Source organism: Ahaetulla prasina, chromosome 14 (assembly GCF_028640845.1).
Source record: "Ahaetulla prasina isolate Xishuangbanna chromosome 14, ASM2864084v1, whole genome shotgun sequence".
NCBI lineage: Eukaryota > Metazoa > Chordata > Lepidosauria > Squamata > Colubridae > Ahaetulla > Ahaetulla prasina.
In genome coordinates this window covers 24,106,345-24,134,308 of record NC_080552.1, presented here as the reverse complement: position 1 = coordinate 24,134,308, position 27,964 = coordinate 24,106,345, and the positions used below count along the sequence as shown (strand labels likewise).

The 27,964-nt window shown below is 52.5% G+C and overlaps 3 protein-coding genes across 10 annotated transcripts in view; 2 read left to right on the top strand and 1 right to left on the bottom strand.

Moving 5' to 3' along the window:
* Nucleotides 1-19: 19 nt before the first annotated feature.
* EMP2 (epithelial membrane protein 2) lies at nt 20-12,162 on the top strand. Of its 8 annotated transcripts, none has more exons than XM_058157703.1 (5): nt 712-1,125; nt 6,149-6,274; nt 7,894-7,984; nt 9,297-9,443; nt 10,945-12,162. In XM_058157703.1, exons 2-5 carry the CDS (start codon nt 6,197-6,199, stop codon nt 11,055-11,057), a joined length of 429 nt encoding a protein of 142 aa, XP_058013686.1. In that variant the 5' UTR covers nt 712-1,125; nt 6,149-6,196; the 3' UTR covers nt 11,058-12,162. The 8 variants fall into 8 exon arrangements, with proteins under 8 accessions (XP_058013678.1, XP_058013686.1, XP_058013679.1 ...); XM_058157696.1 differs by having other exon boundaries at nt 724-1,125; nt 10,002-12,162; XM_058157700.1 differs by lacking the exon at nt 712-1,125 and adding an exon at nt 1,168-1,823 and having other exon boundaries at nt 10,002-12,162.
* Nucleotides 12,163-12,948: 786 nt separating this feature from the next.
* On the bottom strand, nt 12,949-20,966 carry ATF7IP2 (activating transcription factor 7 interacting protein 2). The gene is made up of 11 exons (XM_058157690.1): nt 20,808-20,966; nt 19,684-20,262; nt 19,116-19,252; nt 18,086-18,217; nt 17,761-17,832; nt 16,936-17,072; nt 16,709-16,785; nt 15,787-15,836; nt 15,507-15,555; nt 14,979-15,070; nt 12,949-13,792 (listed from the first exon to the last, which is right to left on the bottom strand). Exons 2-11 carry the CDS (start codon nt 20,252-20,254, stop codon nt 13,391-13,393), a joined length of 1,719 nt encoding a protein of 572 aa, XP_058013673.1. The 5' UTR covers nt 20,255-20,262; nt 20,808-20,966; the 3' UTR covers nt 12,949-13,390.
* A 4,511-nt stretch (nt 20,967-25,477) lies between these two features.
* Nucleotides 25,478-27,964, top strand: part of GRIN2A (glutamate ionotropic receptor NMDA type subunit 2A) — a 79,080-nt gene continuing 76,593 nt past the window's right edge. Inside the window, exon 1 of the mRNA XM_058157822.1 lies at nt 25,478-25,667. The gene's annotated coding sequence lies outside the window, so the exon portion shown is untranslated. The remainder of the gene's footprint in view (nt 25,668-27,964) is intronic.

The window sequence follows — 27,964 nt, the reverse complement described above, 5'->3', positions numbered from 1 at the left end:
AGCTCCGTGGATGTGTTTTCCCTGCCAGGGAGGTGGGGAAATGCTGGTGGTGGAAATTCCTACCTCAGTGGCCAAAATAACTTGGCCATCCTTTGGTGCCCTGCAGCGAGGCTGGTGGGAGGGCCCCTTGTTTGCTACACTCTTCTCCACAGCAAAATGCCTGGCTCAGGCCTCAGGTGGCATGGGGGTCCCCCTGTCCCCACAGTAAAAAGGGGAGACCCCTCTGTAAGGGTTGCCCAGTAAGTCTGGCCAGTCAAAGAGGCTTAAGAAACACACACACACACACACACACACAGAGTTTCTTTTTGGTTCCACTGGCACTTTTATGGCCAGCAAAAGGAAATGGCTTTGGTGGGGAAGCCCCCAACCCTGTGAAGTTTTCATACCCTGAGTCCTGGAAGTCTCTCTGTGGAAAATAATGGGGATGTTTTTGGTTTGGCTTTAAGTGTCTGGTGAATCCAATTGAGTCCAGTCCTGGACCAAGATCCTGGCTTGGGTCTCATCCTGGTCTCGGTTAGCCTCCTTTGGAAGAAGAAGGAAAGAAAGGCAGGTCCAGCTCCCCTCTTTGGGGGGGGGGGAGAGGATTGGAACCACGTTTCGACAGAGCTGCCCAAACCGGAGAGTGGGACCGGCCCTTGGGGGGGGGGCGGGCGGAGGGTGTGTGTGTCTGGGATGCGGTTTCTCTACCAGCCAAAGGTCGGAAACGGCTCCTTGTGCAACTCCGCGCTCGGCCCTTCTGAAGTCCCTCGAAGCAGCCACACTGCTCGCAGAAGGCCTGGAGCGGCGGCCAGACCTACCCGGCGCCGCCTGAACATCTGGCGGGCCGTCCGACCCACCGCGCTATCCGCCCTTTCTCTTCCCGGGAGGGGCAGCCGGGGGTGCGGCACCCCCAAAGGAAAGCAAAGCCAGAGAGCCCCCGGGAAGAGCGCAGCTTCCTCCGCCGCCCTTGCGCGCCGGGCCTGCTGGCGGCTCCCCCAGCCCCGCTGCCTTTTCCCCTCCCCCTTCCCCACCCAGCCGGGCTCCTGCCACGGCCGGCCCAGCAGGCGGCAGACAGAGCAGCCACTCCTCGCACGCAGCAGCCCCGCCGCCGCCGCCGCTCCCTTCCCGGGCCAGCAGCCACCGGCCGTGAGTGGGGCTCGGGTGGGGGGGTGGGCGGGGGGAGCCCCAGGTGCGAAGCGGAGCGGGAGCCCGGAAGAAAGGCGCCCCGAGAGAGCGTGCTGCCCGCCCGCTGAGAAGCGGGGCTGGCAACGGGGCAACCGGAGCTCCGGCCGGCGGGGGGAAGCGCTCTCTCCCGCCGCGCTCCGGACTCCGAAGCCGCCGCTCCGGGCTTGGCGTGGCAGAAGCGCCGGGAAAGCGGGCTCGGGAGGCCAGGGATGCCGCTGCCGTCGCGCCGGGCGGCTGGGCTGGGACGCCGGGATTCCGGGCGCCGGAGCTCCGGTGGAGTCGGGGGGCGCTCTTGGCCGCCCCGTCCTCGATCGGCGGCCGCGATAGAGCCCCCTCTGCGCTGGGGGGGGGGCGCGGGGGAAAGCCCGGCAGGGAAGGACGGCCCGGGGCTCTCACGGCCCAGGATACTCGGGGCGGGCCGGACCCTCCTGCTTCTCTTTGGCCTCTTGGGGAGATTCAGTTCCAGCCGCCCACGAAGCGGCGTCCGGGGCTCTCTCGTACCTCCCCGATGCATCCCAGGCCTGGCTCGGGATGGTTCAAAGTCATTTTGGGGAAGGAAGTGATTGCCGAAGCTGATTGGCGACGAAGATCAGGAGAGGGGTAGGCCGTCTGGGAAGACCCTCTAGTCTAGCCAGATCGTGGCCCTGCAGAGCGTGAAGGTGGGCTTGAGCCACGCGGCGTCCTGTGCCTTGCTATTCCTCTCTGTAAAATGGGGAGCTAGGCGGGAGTACCCGCAAGAGCCTCTGGATTACAGCCAGGAGAACGAGGCTCGGACTGCAGGCGTTTTAATAGTGGTGGGCCAAGGAAGGGAGTTGGAGCCGGCTACCTGCAGCAGGTGCCCAGGTAAGAGGTGTGTTTTGGCTTTTCCTTTCTAATCGTGGCAGCGGTTTTGGCATTAGTCTAGATGGTGAGAGATTCAGGGAAAAGTCACACAGAATCCATTTGGGAAACCGTTTCCATGGCAGAAGATGGTTGCTGGTGCTTTGCAATTGAGTTTATTTTGTGAACCCTGCCAGTTCTAACCTATTCAGCAAACTTCATTATGCAAAGTGTGCATAATGTGGCCTGTGAATTAGGATTATTGGAGAAGGAAAAGTGTTACTCAGAACAATAGTGGGATGAATAGCGAGGATTTCCATATATATATATATGTATGTATGTATGTATGTATGTATGTATGTATGTATGTATGTATGTATGTATGTGTATATGTATATGTATATGTATACATGCATGTATATATTCGTATGTATGAATGGTGAAGCCACTGTCCTCTGCAGGCCCTCAGGGAGGAGGCTGGGGCGCCTCCTGTTTCATCTCTTCTGGAGCAGAGCTTTCTCCGAGACCCACCTGTCAGCATCTTGCCTTGCTCTGCATCTGGCTTCCCATCCTTACCTAACCGAGAGAAAGAGGAGGAGGGGGTGGAGACTGCTTCATGGTCCTTCAGCACAGTTGGCCTGTTCTGAAGACCCTTCCCCTCTCCCCTTTGAAAGGATCTCCCAGAGAAGAATGACACAAGGACTCCACAGCTGAGAAGTAGTGGGGAGATGCCCAAGTCAATCCTGACCTCTGCCAGGAGGTGACTCTGAGAGGCAAGGTGGGCGTGGCTGAAGGCTGCATGAGATGGCTTGGTTGCCCTCATGCTAGGAACCCCTTGGAGGCAGGCAGCTGGATGGCCTAAAGTTCTTCAGTCTCTAATCATTAAAGGGGTTGCTGGAAGACAGAGGCACTGTATTCTTGAGTGGGAAGGAAGGAAGGAAGGAAGGAAGGAAGGAAGGAAGGAAGACACCAGGGGGCTCTCTTGGCCCAAGCTTCTCCTGAATCTTGCTGGTCTCTTGGTCCCTCCTTCCCCAGTGGCCGACTAGGTATGCATTTGGAAAGTTGGACATTTAGGGGCCCCAAGAAGATGGCACCTGCTCTGGATTACCTAGAGAGGAGCCAGAATCCCAGGTAAGGGTCGCCTGGGCAGAGCCTCTGGCCGTAAGCCAAGTGGCCTCCGCTCAGCTGCCACAAATCCTTTGTCTGGATTTTTTCTGCCTTCTTTCAAAGTGGAAGCCATTGGAATCCCTGCTGTTTGAGTACTTTTACAAGAGACCTCTCAAGGTTGTTTTGTAATGTTTTTGCTTCAATTTGCATTCCTGCCTGTTTTCTGTGCATTGTTTTGATTGGTAGATCATAGCTTGTAAGCTTTCCAAGAGCAGCTGGCCGGCTGCTCTTGGAAACGGCTTCTTTTTCTTTAGACCGATTTTGCTTCTTTCAGTAAAACTGCCCAGATTCAGCAGTTCAGGCCAGGGCATAAATCTCAGGCGATCGATCAACCTAATCGGAGTGAACTAAGCTGTCATGGATGTGGGCTGGGTACGTTGGGCAAACCGGCCCTTGTAGTCTGCCAACGGTGGCTTAAGGAGATGCAGGGTCCCTCCTACACATTGATGTGTGTGTAAAGTGGCATTGTAGGATTTTATTAACACAAAGTAACATCCCTCTTTCCATGGCACAGCACAGATAAAGCAACCTCTCACTTTGCTTTAAGAAAAGGGTAAATGTGAGAGGAAGCAGGTGGCCAGCAAGAAACCCTAAGAGAACCAGACAACCCTGTTTCAACACAAGTCTGCTGGCTGCCTGGTTGCTGGCAGGGCTTTTTGTACTTCAGGGATCCTGACTTAATGTTCTCCTCTGGCCACTCCCTGGTTGGGTAAACAGACGTTTCTCAGGCATGGCTCCTGCAGAGAGAAAGGCATTCTGGGACTGGCCATCGGCTGAATTGCTCTGCAGGCTGCCCACCCATCAATATTGTTTGGGAAGGCTTGGATAGAAAAGTCCTCCTTTCACAAGATGCCCTTTAGGTGTGGCCACACAAGCCGGGCATTGTGAGAAGGAGAGTTTTGGCGCTCTCTCTCCCTCTCTCTCTCTCTCTCTCTCTCTCTCCCTCCCTCCCTCCCTCCCTCCCTCCCTCCATTGCCATTTCCTTCCTCTGCTCTGGAAGGTCTCCATTGTAGATACTGTACTTCTACCCTAGGGTGGCCTTTGGCCAAGAGCAGCAAATTGCATCCTTGAGGCTGGACCTTCCGAGTCTCAACTTCTTCCTTTTCTATTTCAACCCTTTGCCCTTCTTCAGCGGGAGGCATCCAATCTGTGCCTTCTCTGCAGGATTCAGTGGCGCCACAAGGGGCCAAACGGACAACGGAAAGGGTTCACACTCGAGGCTCCACAGCATAGAAAAAGAAACCCATTTTTTCCCCTGAGCAGGGACCCAGATCGTGCAAATCCTTGGCACATAACCCATGCTCCTTGGAAACCTTGCAGGGCGGCCAACCCAGGACCCGCATGAAGGGCAGCTGCGAGCGTCTAAGCCTCAGCTCCTCTTAAAGCAGCCCCTCCCGAATCCTCAGGTGTGGCCCCAGAGCTGCTACACCAACTTGTAAATCTTTTAACGTGACGGGAGGGAGGGAGGGAGGAGGTGAGTAACTCTACTAAATGCACCTAAGGAGCCTTCATGTCAGTCAAAGGCAGATCCTGGTTGTTTGTCCTGCCCGGGTTATAATTTCGGAAGCGAAGCAGAGCCGCTGAAAGGCCAGCTGCAGGCCTTGTTCTGGATGAAGGTTGGGCCATTAAGCAAACACAGGCGCAGAGGCGGCTTTTTAAGGCCATGGAATAGTGCATCCAACAGATCCAAGGTTTCAAGATTAAACAAGATCAGCAAATAAAGGAGCAGAGCATGGAGCCTTCAGATACCGACTGGCAGAGACAAATCTTTAAAATCTCCTTGAGGGCCAGCAGAGAGGAGTTCATTGGCACATTAAGTGGGGCCATCTTCTTCTATTAACTGCTCCCTCCGTCTCCAGCTAAGGAAGACCCTTCAGAGGCCCCCAGGTGCTCCAAAGGCCTCCTGGTTGCACTCAGCTCTTCCTTTGCTTGAGGAAGGTTTAGATAGAGCTGCCTCTTTTGATAGGTCCATCAGTTGTATCGATTCAGGTATCCTCAACCGATTCCAACCCCCCCCCCCAAACCTCAAGATATCAGCTCCGTTGTGGCCATCCCATGGAGTCCACTATGGTTAAGTGGGCATTTATAAAAAGAGACATGGTGGCTCAGTGGTTAGAAGACAGGATTGCAGGCTGACACTGCTTACTGCCAGCAGTTCGATCCTGACTGGCTCAAGGTTGACTCAGCCTTCCGTCCTTCTGTGGTTGGCAAAATGAGGACCTGGATCATTGGGGGCAAGAGGCTAACTTGTAAACAGATGTAAAGCATTGTGAAGTGGTATATAAGTCTATTGCTAAGTGCTGTTTGCAGAGGGAAGAGAGGGTTTCCTTTGTACATTGCAAATGCTTGGATGCTGAGAGAGAGAGAGAGAGAGAGAGAGAGAGAGAGAGACAGAAAGAAAGAAAGAAAGAAAGAAAGAAAGAAAGAAAGAAAGAAAGAAAGAAAGAAAGAAAGAAAGAAAGAAAGAAGAGCCCAGAGAGGTTAGGATGAGCTCAGCCACCATGGGAAAAAAATAGAAAGTCTGATTTTCTGGAATTGCAGCAGCGAAGGTGACCCAGTGGTCTGACTGCATCTAGGAGGAAAATATTCCGCCTCTTTGAATTTAGAGTCATCCACTAGTCACCAGGATGCTTTTATGGCTTCCTGGGTTGAGGAGACGGTGAGGCCACAGCCACCACCCTTCCATGTCCAGATTTAACTTTCTTAACTGGCAGATCCAGCTCTGCAACTCTGAGGTAAGAGCTTTTGTTTTTAAAAGGAGAAGATCAGGCCCAACCGCATCTCCGGACTTCTTCTAAATCCATGTTTGTCAAGCTTGGCAACTTTCAGGCATGTCTTTTGAGAAGGTGGCTTTGATTCGTGAAAATCGTTGAATTGTTATGTTGAAGTAAAGGAAGCGACAGACGCCGGCTTGGCTAAAGTAGCAGAAGTTTTCAAGACGACACATTTAGCCTCGCCTGGCATAATTCTGCTCTGTTTTCTCTTTGTGTCCAAACAGCGTTGCTTTCTTCTCATCTGAAAGAGCCGCCCCTCATCCTGCTCCACCATGCTGATCCTCCTGGCATTTATCATCCTTTTCCACATCACTTCAGCCGCACTTCTGTTCATCTCGACAATCGATAATGTGAGTTGCCAGGGCAGCTTTCTGTTTGGGGTCTGATTCCAGGATTCAAGGGATGTCATCTGGACAAAGAGATTAAATTTTACCAACCTCTTCTAATCTGGAAGTACACGGACATCACCCACGCTCTCTACATGGGGCTCCCCTTGAAGAGCACCCGGAGGCTCCAACTGGTCCAGAATGCGGCTGCGCGGGTAATAGAGGGAGCTACTCGTGGCTCCCATATAACACCTCTCCTGCGCAGACTGCACTGGTTGCCGGTGGTCTTCCGGGTGCAATTCAAGGTGTTGGTTACCACCTTTAAAGCGCTCCATGGCATAGGACCGGGCTATTTATGGGACCGCCTGCTGCCACCGATAGCCTCCCACCGGCTTGTGCGCTCACATAGGGAGGGTCTCCTCAGGGTGCCGTCAGCCAAACAATGTCGGCTGGCGATCTGCAGGGGGAGAGCTTTCTCTGTGGGAGCACCTACCCTATGGAATGAGCTTCCTCTGGGGTTACGATGACTCCCAGACCTCCGGACCTTCCGACGTGAACTCAAGACCTTTCTGTTTTACCGCGCAGGGCTGGCCTAATGCATTATGGTTTTTAATAGTTTTAAATGGGGTTTTAATTAATAGTTTTAAATGGGGTTAGCCAAACTGAATTAGATTTTTAAAATGTTTTTCATTCTATTTATAAAATTGTTTTTTATGTTGGCTGTAAACCGCCCTGAGTCCTTTGGGAGAAGGGCGGTATAGAAATCAAATAAATTCTAATTCTAATTCTAATTTAGTCTAAGGCAGGGTTGCTTAACCTTGGCCCCTTGAAAACAGGCGGACTTCAACTCCCCGAAGTCCCCCAAGCTGGCTGGGGAATTCTGGGAGTTGAAGTTCACACGTCTTTGAGCAGCCAAGGTTGAGAAACATAGGTCTAGGTGCTGCTGAGAAGGTTTCCCCGTGCTTGGGTGCTCAACCTAAAGAAAAAAAACCCCCACACACCCATGAACTACAATTTCCACCTTGGGGTGATGCCAATTCAACCAAGCAAAGCAGTCAGAAGTCTTTCTTCAAATACATATTGGAAATGGGTAACTGGTACCACTTTATACCAGTAGGTGGGTCGAATTGAATAGAGGAGGGACCGAAAGCCCTTCTGATCTTTGAAGTATCAGTTATCCCAGGAGTCATGTCTCTCTCTGTCTGTCTTGATCTCTGATTGGTTGATCCTTGGGCTGTTAGAGTTGTGTTTTCACTGGCCAGGAATCACCCATAAACAAAAACGTGATGGATTTACTCAGGCCTGAGCTGAGTTCAGGCTGAATAGAGCTCAAATACTGACCTCACCAGCTGAAACAAAACACCACCTTGGTTTACGTGCGTGTGCGTACACACACACACACACACACACACACACACACACACACACACACGGAGCTACTTCCTGACTCTTTTCTTAGGCATATTTACAAAGTGACGAGGTCAGCAGGCAATCACTGCCAGCCACAAAGGCTTGTTGAAAATTCATCGCCTGTGCTTCCTGTTAGTTGGGTTTTTATTTTTATTTTTTTAAAAAAATCTAGTTCCATGTCTCCTGAGTAGAGGTCCCTGTACTCTCCGTGTCCTCTTCATCTTCCTTTTCAGGCCTGGTGGGTGGGCGATGGCTTCTTCACAGACATCTGGCACCAGTGCTTCAATGAGACGAACTGTACCGCCTTGGATAATACCCTTCCAGGTGAGGCTCAAGGAGGACTTTCCTGCTTGCTGGGGGTGGGAAGAGACGGACATTTCAAAGGCACCTGTGGAGTGTCTGCTCCACTCCCACACCCCAGCCCCAAGGTCTTCTAACTAGCCCGTGGTTGCAAAATGCCAGGACATTGTGGCGTTCAGCATTTTCCCAATTGCACAGAAATAGAGCGTGTTACTGGGGGTGGGGTGGGTGGGGTGCGGGGTTGATGGCTCTGTGGTTAGAGATGCTGAGCTTGTCAGCTGACAGCCCGAGTTCAAGTCCTAACAGCATCACCTCCAGTTACCGGCCCCAATAGCCGCCCACCTAGCAGTTAGAAAGCACGCAAATGCAAGGAGATAAATAGGTACTGTTTTGGTGGGAAGATCAGAGCGTTCCTTCCGTGCGCCTTGCTGGCCACATGACCAGAGAAGCGTCTTCGGACAACACTGGCTCCCCCGGCCAAACAACAGAGATGGGCACTGCTCCCTCGGGTCGGACATGACTGGGCAGGGAAACCTTTATCTTCCATCCTTGATGCTGCCTCAGAGAAAGAAGCTTTTTGGGGGTGGGGGATGCAGGCTGTAGCCCTGACTGTTCCCCCAGGGGTGTCTGGGGTGCCGGCCTCAACTGAAAACCCCTTTCCTCTGGGATTTCCCCCTCTTTGAAGAGTCGGGTGGGGTGGGGTGGGAAGCCTGGGCGCTTTGCCAGGGTGCTTGGGGAGAGAAGAGGAGGAAGGGAGCGGCCCACAGCTGCCCGATTCAGAAGTTCCTTGCAGTGGAAGCTGGCGGATTTTCCTGTGGAGGAAATCGAGGAATGGGAGTTGGCAGGAGAGCCCGGCCTTCTTTTATTGTCCTTCGGCATGGAATTGGCACGAGGACGTCTCGGGCAGGATGCGGCTGGGTCTGGAGGCGGAAAGCTGGATGGAAAATGAGCTCGGGCAGGGGAGGCCCCGAGGTGCTGCTGCTGTCCGGAACAAGGAGGGGGCTTGCTTCGGCTTGCCTTTGAAGCTTCTCCAGCACCGGGCCTTAAGCCATCAATCCTGGCTTACAAGCCACGGCGTCTTGTGCTATACAATCGAGCAGGGGTGGCCAACGGGGGGAACTCCCAGAATTCCCCAGATCTTAAAAGTTGTGACGGTTGGATGTGCCTGCTCTAGGCTTTCACGATGGCTGGGGAATTCTGGGAATTGAAGTCCACGGGGCTGAAAGCTGCCAAGGTTTGACCCCTGTGCAATAGGAGGCCTGTGGGAATCAGCCTTTTGCCCGAGGGGTGACCTGTCTCCACACGCCTTTTCATTCACCCCCACCCCGCCCTCCAGAATACCCGTCCATCCAGACCGTTCAAGCCACCATGATCTTGTCCACGATTCTTTGCTGCGTGGCCTTTTTCGTCTTCATCCTTCAGCTCTTCCGCTTGAAGCAAGGAGAGCGGTTTGTGCTCACCTCCATCATCCAGCTCTTGTCCTGTGAGTATCCCGGCTTTGAAACCTCCTTTCCCAGAACTAGACCGACATTTTTAATGGGAGAGCTAAACCAGGTTTGGGCAGGGGAAGCGTCTTTTTCCTCTTCATCATGGCTTGCTGGGGGGAGGCAGCATAAAAAATGCGACTTTCCTCAAAGCCTCCTCAAAGCCTGATCCAAAGATCACGTGGTGAGAACTTCTTTCAGATTTGGAATAGGGTACTCCTCGACTTACAACTGTTCGCTTAGTGACTGTTCCTTTATAACCACACAAAACGACTTACAACCGGTCCTTGCAATTGCGACCGTCACGGTGTCTCCATGGTCACGTGAGCCCTGCAGCATCCTCAGCTGGCTTCTGACAAGCAGAGTCCATGGGGGACGCCTGATTCGCTTAATGACTGCTTAACAATTGTGGCAAAAAAGGTCTAAAATTAGGCACCACTCACTGAACAACAGAAATTCCAATCCCAATTCTGGTCGTAAGTCGAGGACTGCTCCTGCCGTAGGCCTAGAGTTTGTGTCTTGTCGTTAAGCGGGGTCCCTCTGCCTCTTGCCGCCAGGCCTCTGCGTGATGATCGGGGCCTCCGTCTACACCAACCGGCGCTCGGAGCTGCACCGGGGCCTCATCTACGGCCGCTTTGAGGTGGAGAGCGGCCGCTTCGGCTACTCCTACGTGCTGGCCTGGGTGGCCTTCGCCTTCACCCTGCTCAGCGGCCTCATGTACCTCGTCCTGAGGAAGCGCAAATAAAGCCGGGTGGCTGGCTGGCGAGGGAGAAGAACAGCCCCCCCCGCCCCCCAGCTCTCCTTGAAGCGCTGGCATTCCAGCCCCCCCCTTTGTGTAAATAGAAGCGTTTGTCGTACAGCCGTGGTTGGGCCCCTTCCCCGTCCTTGGCGTGGCATTACAAGGCCGGCGGGAGGACCGAAGAGAGGAAAGAGGTGGGTGGACTGGCACTTCTGGGCAGGGATGCCCAGCACCAGCCAGCAGCTCAAGAGCCTCGGGCATGCCAGTCCCCCTCCCGCTTTTGGGGCTTCTCTGGCTGTGCAGCTCCCCTCTGCAACTGCGGGGCTACCCGGCCTTAACCAAAGGTAAGGGCGGGGGCATAGAGGTAGGGGTCTGGTTGGGACTGGCAGCTTGCAACAGATGGCAGCCTCCTTAGCCCAGGTTCCCTTTTACGCCATATGAAAGGGGAGCTCCTCACAGCCCACCTTGCCCCCACCCCCAATTCTGTAAAACCCTGAGAGCTGGCATCTTGCAATTTGGAGCAACTGTAGCGGATCCCAGTGTCTTCTGGGTGCCAAGAGCCCCGCTCTGATCTGCCCCCTCAAGTCGCTTTGTGCAACAGAGGCTCTCAGTGGGGCAGCTGAGCGTCTCCCTTTCGCCCTGCCCGGGGTGGGAGGGGCTCACAAGAGCCCCTCGCCAAGACGAAGCCGCTCCTTGGCGATGCCCATGTGTGTTCTGAGCTACCTCATTGTGTACCACGTGGTCCCTGTCTCTATCCACAGCTGGAGCGTTTCCACCCTTGGCGCAGCTCCAGACAGCCCTCCCTCTGACCGCATCCTCCAGTCTACCCCAGCACAGAATTCCTTCCCATTTTGTCCTTTCCCCCATTTTCTGAGGAACTTCAAACATTCCTGTTGCATCCATCGTGGGAGGAAGCAAAGCCTGATGAGGCAGCTCCGCTCATCCTGAGGCAGCCCTGCAGGTGGTTGCCCGTTGGCGCAGGGAGAGGCTGGACTTTGGCATTTGCACCAGAGCTGGATGGTGTGGGCAAGCCTCCGAGGCCACGTGGGCAGACTTCAAGGCAGAGTGACGGGACCCAGCAGAGCCCAGGGAGACCCTTAAGTTGTTCTTAGTGACTGTCTTTGGCCAGAGGGAGTCCTTCTCCATTGCTCCCTCAGAGAAACCGATTTATTCCTGAGCACTAGAGAGCTAATTGGGGCTGCTTTTACGAACCTGAAAAAAAGGCTCCATCTGCAAGAATGACAGATCTTCTCTGCTTTCCAAACAGCCCCTGCTTCAAATCTGTAGACAGCACCGTAAGTGTCTTATTAAGCGGATGTTTGGAATGAGTGACTGACTTTATCTGGACTGAAAGAGCCTCCTCAGACGTGTTGGGAAGGGATGTGCTGGGAGAAGACCGTTCCCGCTAGACATCCCTGCCCTCTTTGGCCTTTTAATGCTTTTAATTTTGCCTTTAATTCTCGCCACTTCCTCCCTTCGGGATAATTCCTTGTCCACCAACCAACCCTGCCTTTCCCCTGACCGCAAGCTGGCTCTTTTCTTCAGGCTGCAACTCTGTGCAGGTTTTAAAGATACGTTTTTGCCAATGGTGAACCTTCATTCAGAACAACTAACTCCTCTGGTGAAGTTATAGCTTGGATTTATATTTATGTTAAAAAAATAGCCCTGTACACAAAGATATGTAACATTATTTACCTTTGTATTTCTGACCCCTTCGTAAGAAGCAAACAGGAAGCCTCCCTATAACCAGGCAACCCTGCCTTATAAATACAAAACAACCCCTTTTAACCGAGAGCCGCTCTACCTGAAGTGGAACAAAGCTCTTTATGCTACCTGAGTTTTTCCAAGATTTTGAGTGATCCAGCAATTGGGGTTTCTCAGAGGACAAATCTGTAGCTCAATTCTACCAACAGTGCCTTGGTCGTTTTGTATTTTATATACCTATTCAATTGTATATAGAAATAAAACCTTACAACCGGTATTGGGCCGACATTTCATTCCAGTGGCTGTGAGGCAGGATGTGTTGTGTACTGGATGGTTTACATTCAAGCAGGAGACAGCATTTGCTTCCCTAGAATGCTTTTATAATTTCTAGTTGTCCTCACAGCTATCGACAGGGGCTTGGAAAGTGGCTTATTGGGCTCCTAAGCTAAAGTGTGTGTGTGTTGTGTGCCCGAGGGCATCCAGGCTTCCTGGAGAAAGGCCAAAAGGCAGCCGCCCTGCCTCTTCCAGGCAGCCAAATGCCCCATCAGGAGACCCTCGGTTGGAGAGGCAGGCTGCTCAAGATCCTGCTTTTCAGCCAGAGTGGCATAGAACAGGCCTCCAGAACAAGCACCAAGTTGTTCCTTGGTATTTCAGTATTACTGTACAGTATTTCTGCACAGCAATCCCTTTTTTTACAAGCAAGGAAGGATGCTTGGAATAAGCTAAATGCCCTCCAGGTAACTGATGCCACAAGGCCACATCATTCCGAGGAAGCCTCACTGGCTACTAAAAGCAGCTTTAAGATGTGTGTGGACTTCAACATCCAGATTTCCCCAGCCAGCCATTTGGGGAATTCTGGGAGTTGAAGTCCACAGCCAACGTGGAGATATGGTACGCCAGGCCACACAGCCAGTGAGATTCCATTATTTTATCCACTTTTTCAGTAATGTTGAGAAAGGTGGGGGAAAATGCTTTGGGGGGAAAAAAGCAGACCTTTTGATCAGAAGTGCCCTCTTTGGCCTTTTACAAGAACCAAGTGGCCTTTTACAAAATCAGGAAAATACAGTTAGCCTGCAGGAAAATCCAACAGAAAAGGCACTTTATTTTTTTTTAAAAAATTTTTTTTTGACCCACTTGGCTTTGAGACAAGAGAACATTTCTCTCTCTCTCTCTCTCTCATCTTGCCGGTGAAGGGATGAAAACAATACTGAAAGCAAAGTTCCCCCTCTTGGAGGTCTTGAGTCTGATTCTCCCCGGTGATGCTGGGAAAACCTTCCGTTTCTTCTCTCTGGAGACATCAGCGTTGGGAGGCCGTCTTCCCAGCCTTTTCTCTGATGTTCTCCCACATGTGATGCCAGCTTGGTGCAGGAGGAAAAAAAGGGCAACCAAGAACTGGCCGGGGCGTTTTCGACACAGAGCTGGGGAAATGATGCCCCTAAAAAGTATCTGGGAAAAGGGGTGTCAGGTTAGGGAAGGGGTCCTGCTGTTCCCCCGAAGCCCCCTCTAGAGAGCCGAGATGGACTGGACCTCGCAGAAAGGTCCGTGGCGCCCATGAACGTCCCTGGACTGCATGGTGAAGTAGCACTTGACGGAGCGGGGGAACTGGGAGAGTGAACAAGCCATGGGCAGCGGGAGGGCCTTGATGACGCTGGTCCTCTTCCATTCGGAGGTGGTCCCGTTGCTGATGTCCTCCAGGCAGATGAACAAGGAGAAGCTCTCGATGGGGGCGCACCGGGGGTCCACTCGGCTGATGTTCCACTGGAGGGCGATGCCTTTGGGCTGGTTCACCTGAGCCACCACCAGCTGCAGCTTCTGAGGGGGCGGAGTGTCTCCGAGATCCTTCCAGTGCGCTGGGTCTGGCTCAATGCTCGGCAAGGGAGGCAGGTGTGGAAACCTCGGGGGCACCTGGAGGAGGCAAGGGTTGTGGTTCACGGGCAGGCAAGCGAAGGGACGTAGCCGTCCCCACAAAGCAGGGGCTCCGAGCCATGCAACTCGTCACACACACACACACACCAGGAAGTTTGGGGGGGGCAGTGGATGGGAGTCCATGGAGAAAGGCAAGCTTTAATGGCAGCAGAGAAGAGGGGAGAGAAAGGATTAAGGGGGGGGGAAGAGGGGCAAGGACTTCCCTGCTCCCCCATAACTCTCTGCAGGTGTGCCCCTTTCAGTTCAGCTGGAAAGGTCTGGCCAAACTCCTGAAGCCCAACAGATGCGCTTTATGCACAAAGCCCATGTTCTGTTTCATGTCCTGCAGATGCAAGGAACGAAGCCCGAAGCCCCAACCCCCAACCGGCATCTCCTCCCTTCTGCCTTCCAGAAGCCCCCTTGCTTTGCCCAGAGAGGGAAGTAACGCCAAGTCCTGGAGGCCTAACCGAAAGGGAGGCTCAGCAAGCCTCAGTGAGCCTCTTCACCTCTGCAGACCTGGCAAAATTCCCAGGGCAGCTGAAACCAACGACCGTATTTTTTTGGAGTATAAGATGCACCTTATTTTGGGGGGAGGAAAATTAAGAAAAAAAAAATCTGCTTCAGAGGCTGTTTGGGAGGCTGCATTTGCAGCCTCCAAAAGGGTGAGGGCCGGTGGGTGGGTGTATATAGATTCGGTGTATAAGACGCACTCAAATTTTCACCCTTTTTTTTGGGGGGGGGGGGGAAGTGCGTATTATACTCTGAAAAATACGGAACCTTGGCTCATTTTGCTGCACGCTTTGCTCGATGGAGACTCCTGGAGGATTCCAAGCCTTCCACACTACTTTAGGGCCAGGCTGATAAATGAACAGTTGCAGCAGGAAGTTCAGAATGTTTGGGGCTGTTGACCCTAGTGAAGCCCCCAATGGTTTCCAAGCTCAGCTGCAGGATCTGTCCTGAGCCTTTCCTACTGCAAGGCTGCCCCCTTGTGGCCAAACAAATAAAACTCTTCCCTTACAATGCAGGACTTTGCTCAAGTGAAGTCAAATTCAGAAAAAAAAAATCTGTTCTTTTTTTTTTTTTTTTTTTTAGGATTCCTTACTACATTGTAGGGTCTGTGTGTGCACCCCATCCTGCCTGCAGAGGATACAGCAGTTTTCACAATTGGGAGATTTTGTTCGAATACCTGATTGGGGGTTTCTCTTTCAGGCTGCGGAAGGCTTTCCGGTCGGCTTTCCTGGCCCAGGTGTCGGCTTCCTGCAACTTTTTTCTTCTCTTCTTTGATCACAGATAAAAAGTGATCAGTACAGCATTTTAAACACTGTGCTAAGCACCACTTCGTTAATGGGTGGCAGGTCCACATCAGGTGGCTTCTCACAACTGCCACAGCTACCAAATCAAGGCACTAAGCTCTATCTTCAGGGCAAGGCAAATGAAGAAATCGCCCCCAAAGCCCCCCCCCCTCCGCCCCAGGATCAACCATCCTCCTGGAGGGAGGCAGCCAGTCCGGTACAAAGATTCCAGTGGAAGAAACATTTTATTCCTCCAGAGATAACTGGAACATTTTGAAGCGACTGCCCTGCATTTCATTTGCACGTTGCTATCACATTTACTCCGCTGCTTTGAGGAAAAGCAGGACAGAGTCTGGAAAGCCATGCAATTAAAATAATGGCCTCTACGTTGCCATAAAAGTATGAAGAAATCGTCTGCTCACCTTTATCAGGATTGCTTTCTTCATCTGTTAAGTCAATCACCAATGCATCCTGTAATTAGGAGGACAGGTGAATTAAGCGGACCAAGCGGGTCGTGATTTTGGTCCGCCAGCAGCCTCTTGCAGCTTGTGACAACTGATGGACTTCCGAAATATGGGAGGATCAGAAATAGAAACGCATACAAAGCGCAGCAAAGACACCCAGAATTCTGGGTCTTTAGTAAATGCAGAGCAGGAAAAAGATCGGAGAAGGCAGGCTGAAGAGGAGAAAAGTGCAGCTCACCTGGTCACCTGGAGGGTCTGGGCATCCAGCAGCTGCTTTCGGTGGAGGGGCTGCAGGAATTGGACACAAGCGTGGGTGGTTTTAAAACCCAGAGTTTGCTGGATGGCTCAAAAAGGCAGAAACTGGCACACACTTGCACTGGGTACGAGTCAGGGAGGGGGTCCTCTAGGCACCCCCCCCCCCGGCTAAGCAGCCTCCTGACTTCTGGGCAAAGCAGAGAAGCCAACTTGGCCCAAGATCTGTGTCTTGCTGGGACCAGAGAAGAGCAGCGCTTGGAAACTTGGCTTGTGTGAACGCCCAGCAGTTTCGTTCCCCAGAACAAGTGACGGAGGGCGTGAGAGCCAAGGGCTCCCTCTCAGTCTTCGGGACAGTCTTGGCCAGGGGTCTGCAGTCTGCAAGTGGGCTCTGCCTGAGCCACAGTCTCTTCCTATCCCTGGACTGCTGCATCATTGGCCAATGAAGAGCAACATCTCAGCCCCAATGAAAGGCAGCTGACTCAAGCAAGCGGAGGCCTCTTCCCAGGCCCCACATCACCCGGGCCCTCTACGAGGCATCCGTGGGTCCTTTGGAGCCGAGTGCTTCCATGCTCTGCAGGGGTCTGTAGCGGGCCAAGGAGCTACACCCCCTGGAAATCTTGGCCTGCTGCTTCCGTTCTGCTGAATGCCAAGCTGCTTGTAGGAGACCCCCTAATTGCCAAGTTCTGCCCCTCAAGTGTGCTGTCATCACAGGTTGTATAATCATCATTTATTTTCCTTTGGGCAAAGGAAGGAAAATACACCTGGTGCCCCTTGAAGAAAGACCCGCCAGAGCCTTGTTACTTAATTTGCTCCTTCGGGTCCATTTAGATATGCTCAGATTATGCATCTGATTCTTTTTAAACATGTTTGTTGGGGAGCTGAAAAGTGGGAGTCCCTCTGCGTACCTGGAGCCCTGGTTGCCAGCATCTCTGAGCTTGGCTTCGGCGCTTCAACACAAGGGACCACATCAGCACCGGACAACCTGATCAAGAAGCAACCATAGTAATTCACGGCGTCCAGCAAGGGATTAGCAAGCAGCTGGCCTCTCTCCACCAAAGACGCCGTATAAATGCTGGGGACGTTTCCTCCACAGGGCAGGCGCTCCCTCAGCAAATTGCCATTTGCCACTAACCTTTCTGCGGTAGAAGACAAGATTTCGGTCGATGTTGGCTTTTTTGGTGGCCCTGGCTTGCCAACTGCGTTCGTGTTCGGAGACAGGGTGGCACCATTTAACACTTTACGTTGAGCGTGTGCCCTGGGCTGCTTGGCCTGGGAAAAGGAAGTGGGAAAAACCAGTTACTGTCAACTACGGGAAAAGACATTTTGCCACTGATCCTGGCAAAATGTCAATCAGCATTCCATCTCGCCCTTGGCGAGGACCTCTGCCTAAACTTTGCTTCCGAGATCTGGTTTTCCTGTGGACCCCTAGAGAATCGTGCCTCAAAAGCAAAAGAGTTCGGAGCCGGAGAGACCCCTGGCCGTGTTTCTCCCAGTACGTAGCATTTTAGGGTTTATGACAAACATCTGAATCAAGGCGACGCCAGCCCCTCTGCCTCCCTTGGAAGTTTAGGAAACCATGTTTTTCCTCTGAGCCAAAGCCATTTCCTCTCTGGTGCAAAGAGTAGCCCTTTCAGGGACAGGGAGGGAGCAATCGGACAACAGGGTGGTATTCTGAAGTCCTTGGTCAAAGCTCTGAGAAACAAACCCGGCTAGGAAAGGAGGAGATGCAACATATTCTACTATCTCATGATAACAGAAACAACGTCTTTATTGTGCGACTTCTACCAAGCTGAGTGCCTGGATTTTGGGGCAACGGCTCCCTCACCACTTAAAGGAGACCCGACATTAGATCCCATTGAGAGGCACCGAAACGGAGGGTCGGGCTGTACTGCAGCCCCCGATGCACCCTGGGCTCGCCTGTATCTGCGTCAGAACATTGCTGCTGAAGAAGCCTTACTTTCTGGGACCGCTCCTTCCTCTGGAACGATATCACAGCATTGATGTGTCTGTCCAGTCTGGAGATTTTCTTCTGCAAGAAAAGGGAAGGAGGTTTTTGCAACACTCCAGCCGCACCAATAGAACATTTGCCTTGAACCCATGACCTGGCTGCTCCCATGCCCTGCACCAAGGCCCCCAACCCTTCCCGGGAGCAGAGAGGCTTCTTGTGGGGGCCCTGTCAATCTGTGTGCGAGAACCACAAAGACACATCGTAGGAGCTTGTGTTCTGTGTGCGTGAGTGACAGGGACACACACACTGAGCTTTAAAAGAAGCACCCTCTTACTACAATCTTAATAGCGATGCCTTCGTGTTTCCGGAGGCACTGCGTGCGATCAATTCTTTCATTCAAGTGTCGGAGACCCTGGTCCAATTCTCTCATTGAGGCCTCCAGCCGACTTTGAATCAAGCACTTGACCTACAGCAAGAAAAATACACAAACAACAACAGTTTCAACTAAACATTCACGGCACCCCCTCCCTCCCCTTCCCCACTCCTCCCCAACACAACCCATCAGAAATGGGAGGCCTTTTCAACAGCAGCCAAACCAGACAGCTTCAACCTCCCGTTTTTCCCTTGTGAATTTCTTAACTTTCCCATACCTTTTAATACATGCGTGTTACATGCATTTGTGAAATATTTCTAATTACTGCATTTCTAGTCACTTCCATCATTCTAGCAAGCCCCCTCCCAGTCTTAGCATCTCTTCTGCTCAGCCCAAAGCGAGTCGGAAAGGCCACGGAGGATCTGAAGGGCAGAGGGACTCTGGCCTCACCTTCCAGGCTTGCTTTTAAAGGTGCCTCTCAGTGGGTGTAACAAGTAACAAACAAGTTGATGCAACTTGTACTTTGGAGGCAGAAGACAGCCCCCCCCGGCCCCCGATATTTCCAAAGACATCCTTTTCTAAATCTTGTAACGAAACTGAATTGTGTGCAAGGACGAAGCAAGCCAGAGATGCCAGGAAGAGCAGGCAGGGGCTGCTCTTGGTTGAACATTCCTGGGATGCAGTTGGAGCGAGACCTCCCCCTGCCCCCCCCCATAATGCAACTGCCCCATGCAGCATTACCTGTGGACTTTCCAGCCCGAGAAGGGCCTGAAGCAAGCTATCAAGACAAAAAGAGCAGTTATGAATGGCTAACAGGAAGAGCTCCAACCACACAGAGCAACGGCCAACAAGTCTTACCGGCGACAAGTCACAGTGCTGCCCGTTTTGGGCCCTGCATGGCCTCCATGGGAAGCGGCACTCGCAAGAGACCCCTGCGCCAGAGGGGCAGCATTCGGAAGAGCCAACGTCCCTGTCAGCCGTAGCCCTTTACCTTTCCCAAACCGGATTCCACTTTCTCCATGGCTGGCGTAGTCCCCTCAGTGGGGTCCCTGGAGGCTTTGCTGCGCTTGGAAAGGACGTCGTCTTCCTCACTGTTGCTGGACGCTGTCCTCTTCCTCTGACCGTCTTCTGCCAGGAAAGATGGGAGACCTTCATGGAGGGATTGGGGAGGCGAATCTGAGCCCTGCCAGACTGTGCTAGGAATAAGCTCCAGGGCCTTTATCTCTTGAAGAAGCCCCCTACCATCTTGGCAAAAAAGGGGTAATACAATTATTACGCAAATGCATCCACATTTTGTGGAAGGCTGCCATTGGCCACCATCCCCTAAAGCAAAAGCAACCTAGGATGGAGCTCCGCTGTCCAAATCACACACTTGACTTACTTGATCCTTGACTTATGACCACAATTGAGCCCAAAATTTCTGCTGTTCAGTGAGACATTTGTTAAGCAAGTTTTGCCTTCTACAAAATGTGGATCATTGGGGGGTTCGGGATCAATTGCAAGAGAAAAAAGGAAGCTCGCTATCTTTTTATTGGCTTTTAAAGAGATCCCAATCTTACCCAGGGGCACTGTGGGCGCCATGTCTCTTTCAGGCACCATGAAGCGGTTTTCTTCCTGTTGCAATGCTGGAAGAGTTTGGCAGAGGGGTGTTTTGGCGGCTGCATCTACGGCGGCATTTTTGTGCGTGGAAGAGGCTACCGGAAGCTGCCCAGCCGGTCCCGATTCCAGAGACACTTTGACAGGCTTCAACAAGGAGGAGCTGGATTCCTTTTCGTACCAGTACCAAAGGATGTCCTGCAACGTGCCGGCATTCAAGAACCGCTTCACATCTGGGTTCGGGAGGTCCCGAAGCATTTCCCGGTGGTCCTTATAAATGCTGATTTCGGAATTCACCAGCAAGCTGGCCAGGGGCTCCTTGGCTGGCAGTGGCTTCTGTCCGGCTCCGGGCTCGCTGCTGCAGAGCTCTTCCTGGGGCCCAGGACGGAGCCCATTGGCTTCAGCCGGCCTCTCTTGGCCCACGACTCCTTCTCCACTCCTCATCTTGCTCAGATGCTCCATCTGCTTCCGGCTGCTCAGCGCCATCGTCTTCCTGGCCCGCAGCGGCTTCCGGATCTCCATGCCTGGATTCATTCTCCCGGCTGAAAGACAACACGCCGCCATGGCCATCAGAGGCTGGTCCTCGGGGTCCCAAGGCAGCCGGGGACCCTGCGTCTCTGGGGTGTCTGCCCACCCTGCTAGGCTCCCGCCTGTAAGCAGCAAAGAGCCCAACTGGTGATGGCTGGAGGGGGATCCACCTAGGGCCCTTTCCCTCCCCCACCCCTGGAGGAGGAGGAGGAGCAGCCCTGGGCTTGATTGCCAGGAGCCCCCCAGGCTTTCCCCACCCTCCCTCACCCCCCACCGGGCAGGGGGCTTGGCCTGGAGAGGGCCGGGGGTCGCCAGGCCGCTTCCGCCCGCCAGGGACCGCCCTTCCAATGGCCAGAGGGCCTCTGGGGCTGGACTAGATGACCCGCGGACCCCTCCGCCTCCCTCCCAGCGCCGGGGGCCCTCGGGGCTCGTCTTGCCGGCCGGGGGGGCCACGCTCGGAGCAGGCCGGGACGAGGGAGGGGCGCTGCTCGACGCCCCCCCCCACCGGAAGACTCGGGCGCCTCCTCCCTCCACGTTCCTGCCGGCCACCCCAACTCACACGCGCTTCTGCGCACGCGCGCCGCCTCCGCCGCTCTGCCCGGAGCTGCGCCCCCCCCCGCTCTCGCCGCCGCCGCCGCCGCCGCCCGGAACGCTCGCAGCGTCGACGGAGGACTGAATGCCGCGCACGCGCAGACCGAGGCGCCAGTTGGGGGCGGGCCTCGCCGTCATTCTCCGGCTTTGGGTCTTCCGAGGAGGGTCCTGCGGCCAACCGGGAGGCAGAGGAGGCGGGACCTTCTCTCTCGCGCCCAATCGGCAGGGCGCCGGGCCCGGACCTTTGTCACGATTGGCCGTGCTCGCCGAGGCTCGGTTTCCTCAACCCGGTTCCCTCAGACTCACGTGTGAAGCCGGAGATGCGGGTTGGCGCCCGGTACGTGAGCCCCGAGCCCGGGCGGTTCGCGAGGGAAAGGCTTCCCTTCCAAGGCGGCGCCTGCGTCAAAGGCAGCGTTGTAGCGAAGGCCGGAAGGGTGGGTGAGAGAGGCAGGGGCCTGGCCTGGGCGCTGCCCTTCCTCGCGGGAAGGAGGCCGGGGGCGCCGGCTCAGAGGAGGGCTTCCGTGGGGGAGTCCAGGCCCCGCGCAGATGGGGGTCTCCGGCCTGGGTCCTTCGGTCAGAATAGATCTGGAAAGGGACCTTGGAGGTCTTCTAGTCTGACCCCCAGCTCAAGCAGGCGGCCCTAGACCTGTGCATGCATGCCTGGCTGCCCCTCCGCCTAATCCGCCAGATACAATTTATTTTGGGGGGGGGCTCCGGATATGTCCTGGAAGGCCTTGCTGGAAAGCCGAGCCCCCTCCTCCCGCACCCTCCCCTCCCCCTCCTTCCCTGACCTTCCTTCCGCCTCCTCTGACGCCGTCTAGAGCGCCTTGAAGTGGCCCCCCTCCCTCCCTCCCTCCCTGGGAACCAGCAAAGATCCAATCCTGGCTTCTTCTGGGGCTCCTTAATAACCTGCGTATTTCTTCAGTCGGCATTGGCCTCAAGGTCATGGCTACCGCCCCCCCCCTCCTCCAGCTTTTAAATCTGGAGTAACGCTGGATTTCTACCCTGCACTAAAAGCAGATTGTTTGTTTAAATTCAGCGGCTCAGCCTCCTTAATGCACACAATTGTGAGAAAGAAGGCTCACACTCAAATTGTTGGAAATAAGAAAGTTTTCCTTAAGAAAGCATTTGCAAAGGCTGGTGGATCAGGCAAGAGGCCACACGGGTTACAGATTTCAGTATATTTTACCCGTGTCTATTAACTGTCCCTCCTTCCCAGGTCCAGCTGATAGGCCCTGGTCAGTCAGATGCTAACAGTCTGCCTGTAATCTGCTATTCCACTGAAAAGTTTTGAAATCAGTTTTGTGGCTAAGCACTCACCTCTTTGGTATTCCCTTATCAGCGCTCTCCGTACCATGCAGTACCTTGGTACCTATCCTGAGTCAGAATGCGTGCAGCTCATTGGCCAGCAGAGTTCATGCGCCTTGGATATGTAGTAGTGTGACTAAGTAGTTGGTGAACTAAACCTTATATAAATTGTATAATATGTCATTCATAAACTATATGCTAGTCTACATTATGGAAAATTACAACTTATTATATTGTTTCTCACACAGTGAAGGGATGTGCACAACAAGCCAAACCGAGACAATCACAGGTTTAATGTGTCTTGTGAAAGCAAACAGATTTCATGGCATGTATCAGTGTGGTTCCTTTTAAAAGGGCTTCTGGTGGCTCAGACTGCTAAGACAGTCTGTTATTAACACAGCTGCTTGCAATTACTGCAAGTTCAAGTCCCACCAGGCCCAAGGTTGACTCAGCCTTCCATCCTTTATAAGGTAGGTAAAATGAGGACCCAGATTGTTGGGGGCAATAAGTTGACTTTGTATATAAATATACAAATAGGATGAAGACTATTGCTAACATAGTGTAAGCCGCCCTGAGTCTTCGGAGAAGGGCGGGATATAAATGCAAATAAAAATAAATAAGTAATTGACCGAGAGGCCTGTGACGGTTCTGGGCATGTTTGCCCCGTGAACCAAATATTTAGTCACCTAATTAACTCCATGTTTGGGTTTCTTAGGAGATGCTAAATCCAGAGCCAACTGCAAAGCCCCAGTAAAGCCGAGGCTGGCTTGTCTGGAGGTCAGCATGCCTTGCAACACAGATCCTCTGAAGGTGGGCTGGGGGTGCCTAGGTGTAAAAAAGTCCAGATGGCATCTATCCCTTGGAATCGCCTTGGTCCTTAAGTTTTTACGTAACTCTTCTTCATTTTAATTTTTCATATTTACCTTTTTACCGTTGGTAAGCCTCCTAGGGTCGCCTTATCAGTGAGATGGGTGCCATTTAACTAATAAATAAATCTGCAACCAGATGATACCGTCTCCTCCTTTCCCTGTGTGTGTGTTGGACGTTTCCTTCAGACTTAATCCGGGAAGAGGGTCTTCCCTGCCGAGCTCATGCCAACTGCCCTGAACCTTCCTGCTCTACACAGGAGCCTCTTTTAACAAGCAAGCAACCGTTCCCTCCCGGTCTTACCTTTCTGACAGCCGCCATCCAGTATTTCCATAGTTTTACAGGAGCCCCAAATCTCACTTTCTGCTTTTGATTGATCACCGTTCCCGATTTGGCTCTTTGCGTGATGGATGCCCCTGTTCCGGCCACTGTATCTGCCAGCCTTTCTCAGCAGCCGGTCTTAAGGGCCTCTGGCCTCCTGTCTTTCTAAGCCAGGGGAACTGGAATAGCCCTTTTTTTTTTGTTTACATTTATACCCCGCCCTTCTCCGAAAACTCAGGGCGGCTTACAGTGTATAAGGCAATAGTCTCATTCTATTTGTATATTTTTACAAAGTCAACTTATTGCCCCCCAACAATCTGGGTCCTCATTTTACCTACCTTATAAAGGATGGAAGGCTGAGTCAACCTTGGGCCGGGCTTGAACCTGCAGTAATTGCAGGCTTTGTGTTCTTAATAACAGGCTGTACTAGCCTGAGCTATCCGGCCCTTTTCTTGAAATGTAAAATCCAGCCAAATGTTTGGACCTCTCCGATCTGCCCTGAAACCAGGGAGAGCATCCTTCATTGAAAGGCATTTGCCAGCTGAGGTTGTTGGGTGGTTTTTATGAGTATAATACCACCCCCGGCCTCAGAGGAGACGCAACCTGCCTAAGGCCAGGAAGAGATCCTTCCCTAGGTTTCCCCCTCCTCTGACATTAAAAATGGTCTGCAGTTGACTGTTGGGCTCCAAGGCAGGCAGGCAGGCAGGCAGGCAGGCAGACTGGCTGGCTTGTGAAACCAGGGTTTATATTCAGCCTGATGGGTGAATCCTGCAAGTGGATTTTTATTCTTTACACTACGATTGAAAACTAACAGTGGTTTAAGCGTGACTTAAGAACTAGGTCAGTAAGATTGGCAGCCCAGCCCTGGGCTTGTTTCTTGGAAGGAGAAGCAGACTCAAAATAGGAAGACTGAAATGTCCGGCTGGTGTGGGGTTGGATCCCACCACAGCCCACCAACTGCCTTAGGCAATGAAAATGGGCATTTGTGGTTTTTTTTTTTAAAGAAGGCATTATCTTATGTACACTATCTGCCATTCCTAGGTGGAAGAAAACTCTCCGCACAATTTCCGCCAACATTGGTGGTTGAAGGCATAAAATGACCCCCAGGGGCTCCAGACCAGGGGTCTTAAGAGGCTCCTAAATTCACACCAGCCTCCTTAATGGCTCTCTTAGGCCTTTGCAGAGGCTGCTGCATGGGTCGTCTTAATCAGCACTTGTATTTTTAGAGAACTAGGAAGTCACTAACCACAAAAGCTGACTGGTGCCAACCTCCATTTTATTAAATGCATTTTCACCCTAAGCAGAAAATCTAATCTGGCAGAAACTCTGGCAACATTACTGGCCAGCAGTGATTGTACAACTATGCCAAGGTGGTCTCTGCCCCCCAAAGTGGGCAGAACCTGGTGGGGTCTGTCAATAAACTTGGCTCAGGCGGTCTGTCCTCTCTGTCAGTCACCTGGCAGTGGGGATCTTCCCCTCGGGGGCGGTGACTGAGGCCTCCCCAAATACCTCAAGCTGCTCTGTGCAATGTTCACCCACTGTGGGGGGGACGGACGGGGACAGACGAGCGAAGCTTTCCTCTGTGTCCTTTAAAGTCTCTCTTTAAAAAAAGCAATAATGCAGCAGCAACCCAGATCTTTGATAGCTTCACAGATGGTTTAATTCAGGTTGACCGTAGGTGGAGCTCTGCCACAAATATTCAAGCTGCTTGATGCGCCACTCGTCTCCTCCAGAGGAGCCCACCCTGCTTGGAGTGCAGAGGATGAACCGCATAAGGGGAGAATTGAGATCAACTCAGCCCCCACCCCCACATTCCCATGCCTTGGAATGCCCGGTTCCTCCATGTTGCCCCATCTCAGCTCTGTTATCATTCAGCATTTGGGTCGCTTGTTGGAATATTATGCCATATGAACTGCAGCTCCCTGCTCAGAGGTTAAATGTCAGAACTGGACTGCAATTTAACCCACAGTTCTATTTATGGTTGTTTGTATCCTTATGGTCTTCTTTTTGTTAATGCAACCCGCTTCCCATTCATTGTCGGAAAATCACTCCCCAGCACAAAGGAATGCATTTATTGCATTTTTAGCGGCGGTGGGGGGGGGGAGAGGAGAATGTAATTTTAGCCCAGCCTTGCTTTGTGTTTCCAACAATGGGCAGCCTTGAGTTACGGGAGTTGAAACTGTGTGTCTTCCTGCTCTCCCCAAATCACAGAAGAGAACCCCACATTCTGGAGCAAGTGCTGCAAAGCGGAAGGAACAAGCAGGATAGACATTTTGCAGCTGAGAAGATGGGAAACTCAGTGAAACTGAAAAGAGAAAAGGGTGTAAATGTGGTAAGCTAATTAATGGAAAGAAATTGTCCCCACGGTGCAAGATTTGTCCCCTCTAATTCGTCACCAAGGGAAAGTGTCTCTGCCTCCTCCTCCCATTTTCTATGGCAAACCGAGTGCCTACATTGCATAACAGATTGTGAGATCTGTGTGACGGATGCAGCTCAAGGCGTGTCTCTGGGTGGACAAGTCATCTGTGATTAGCAGACCTCTCAAAACCTTGGCCCAAAGTAGGCAAATGGGAGACGCATATTTACTCCAACAAAAGCCCTGTATTATTTGGGCTTTACTCACACAAAGGTTTGCGTAGAATAATGGCATTGACCCTCTGCTAGAGTGCTCTCTTGTCGCTGAAAGACCTGCTGGCACTGAATTGTATGAGCAATTTACAAAGCACCGCACAGATCTGGCGTGAATAATAGGCGCAGCGCTTCTCTCAAATTGCTGAGAAGGCGCTTTGAACATCTTGCTAACACATCTTCTCCCAATCATTGGAAGACGTCTTATTTTAAAAAGGCACGCTGGTAGCCATTGGCGCATGAGAAACAACTGAAAATATAGAGGTTGCAAGGGATGAAATTATTCCTAATGTTGACTGATAAAAGATGCGCACTAGAGAATCTTGTCTGGACCCCTGGCCAGTCAGGAGATTGGCAGCTGAATGTCTATGGAGATTCTCAGCCATCCAGGTCTTGGTTGTCCTTTTGAAAAAGGCAACTGGACTTCCTTGGTTTTACTTGAAGATGTTTCGCTTTTCATCCAAGAAGCTTCTTCAGTTCTGCTGACTTTTCTTCACTTGTCTAGAACTGAAGAAGCTTCTTGGATGAGAAGCAAAATGTCTTCAAGTAAAACCAAGAAAGTCCAGTTGCCTTTTGAAAAAGCACCTTTGGGACATTAGCAACCAAAGACTGCCCAACTATCAGTCCAAGCTGGAGATCCTGCTCTGGGCTTGTTTTCCTCTTCCCTCCCATTCCTCTTTCCTCTCTTACTGTGCTTACTAGGTTTTGAGCTAGAGGGCAGAGCCTCCGTTCTCTTTGAACGTCTGCACCACCTTCTGGAAAATCAAGGCTGCCTCTGCATGTGCCTAAATCTCCCACTTTAGCTGGTGCGATGGATGCTTGTGGCTTGGCCACGCGTGATCCGCCTCCCCTTTCCCTGGTATTTTTCTGGGCTTCCTGTTGGGTGAAATTGTCAAACACGGCACCTGCTGTGGCGTTGCAAAAGGGCACATTAAACCTGCCTTGCTGGATGCCGGATCGCTTGTCCATCACCGCGGATGTGCAAAGGCGCCTGCCAGGAGAGCTGCCGGCTCCAGCAGGGGGTTAAAATATTATGGCTGCATCTCGGGGAGTTGTCTGCACAGCTCGGTCTGGCCAGCTGTTCACCAAAACTGCCTGCTCCAGTTGAGGCAAAGCAAGGTGAACAAAGAGACTTCTGGTCTGTTAGCAGGAAAGCAGGGCAAAGTTTTCCCTGTCTGTAATAATGGAAGGGACGGTGGAAGGTAGAACCAAGACTGAGAAGCTTCCTGGCTACAAGGGAACAAGCCTCGGTGTGCCTTGAAGCAGGCCGGGCAGGCCGGGTTCACACATCCTGCATTCTCGAGGTGTTTAAAAGCACGATTTATGGAGTAATCCTAGAGCTTGAAAAATGACCCCCAGCACCTGGGAAGAAGACCCCACTTTCATTGGTTGATAAAGAAGCGTCTCATGATTCCCAGAAGGGGAAAATTTTGCTGGGGCTTTTAAGAGGATAGAGCAGCTTAGCCCAGACTGGTCTCTCCCATGCCGGCTGTGGAGCATGGGGGCTTTCATCCAGCATGTGTGGAGGGCTCCAGGTTTTGGCAGGACGGAGCGGATAGGGTGGGCCCCTGAGGTCTCAGGAGGCTTGGAATCACAGGCTGGATCCCTGCTCCATAATAAATATCTCACCCCCCCACCCCCCCCATCCTTTCATTGTTCCTGAGGTGGGGGATGAGGAGTACAGTGAAGTGGGCCTGCCCCCAAAGGCTGGCAGTCCAAGTGGCCACACCAAAGAGGCTTATTGTCTTGAGTTCTCCCCCTGCCCAGAGGAGGAAGCCCCCGCCCACAGAAGAGAGTTCCTTCTTTGGATTTTCTGATCTTCCTTGGAAAGTCCCTTATTTGGGAAAGCAGGAGCTGTGAACAGGCCTTCCACCCACTGTTAGCGAGAACAGAGGCTTCTGCAGAGGGAATTCGCAGTCCCTTTAATTCGCAAGGAAAGTGAGGGCACAAAGTGGGGCACAAAGAGGAACTGTTAGGGCACTGCTACCCTTCCACCTGCCT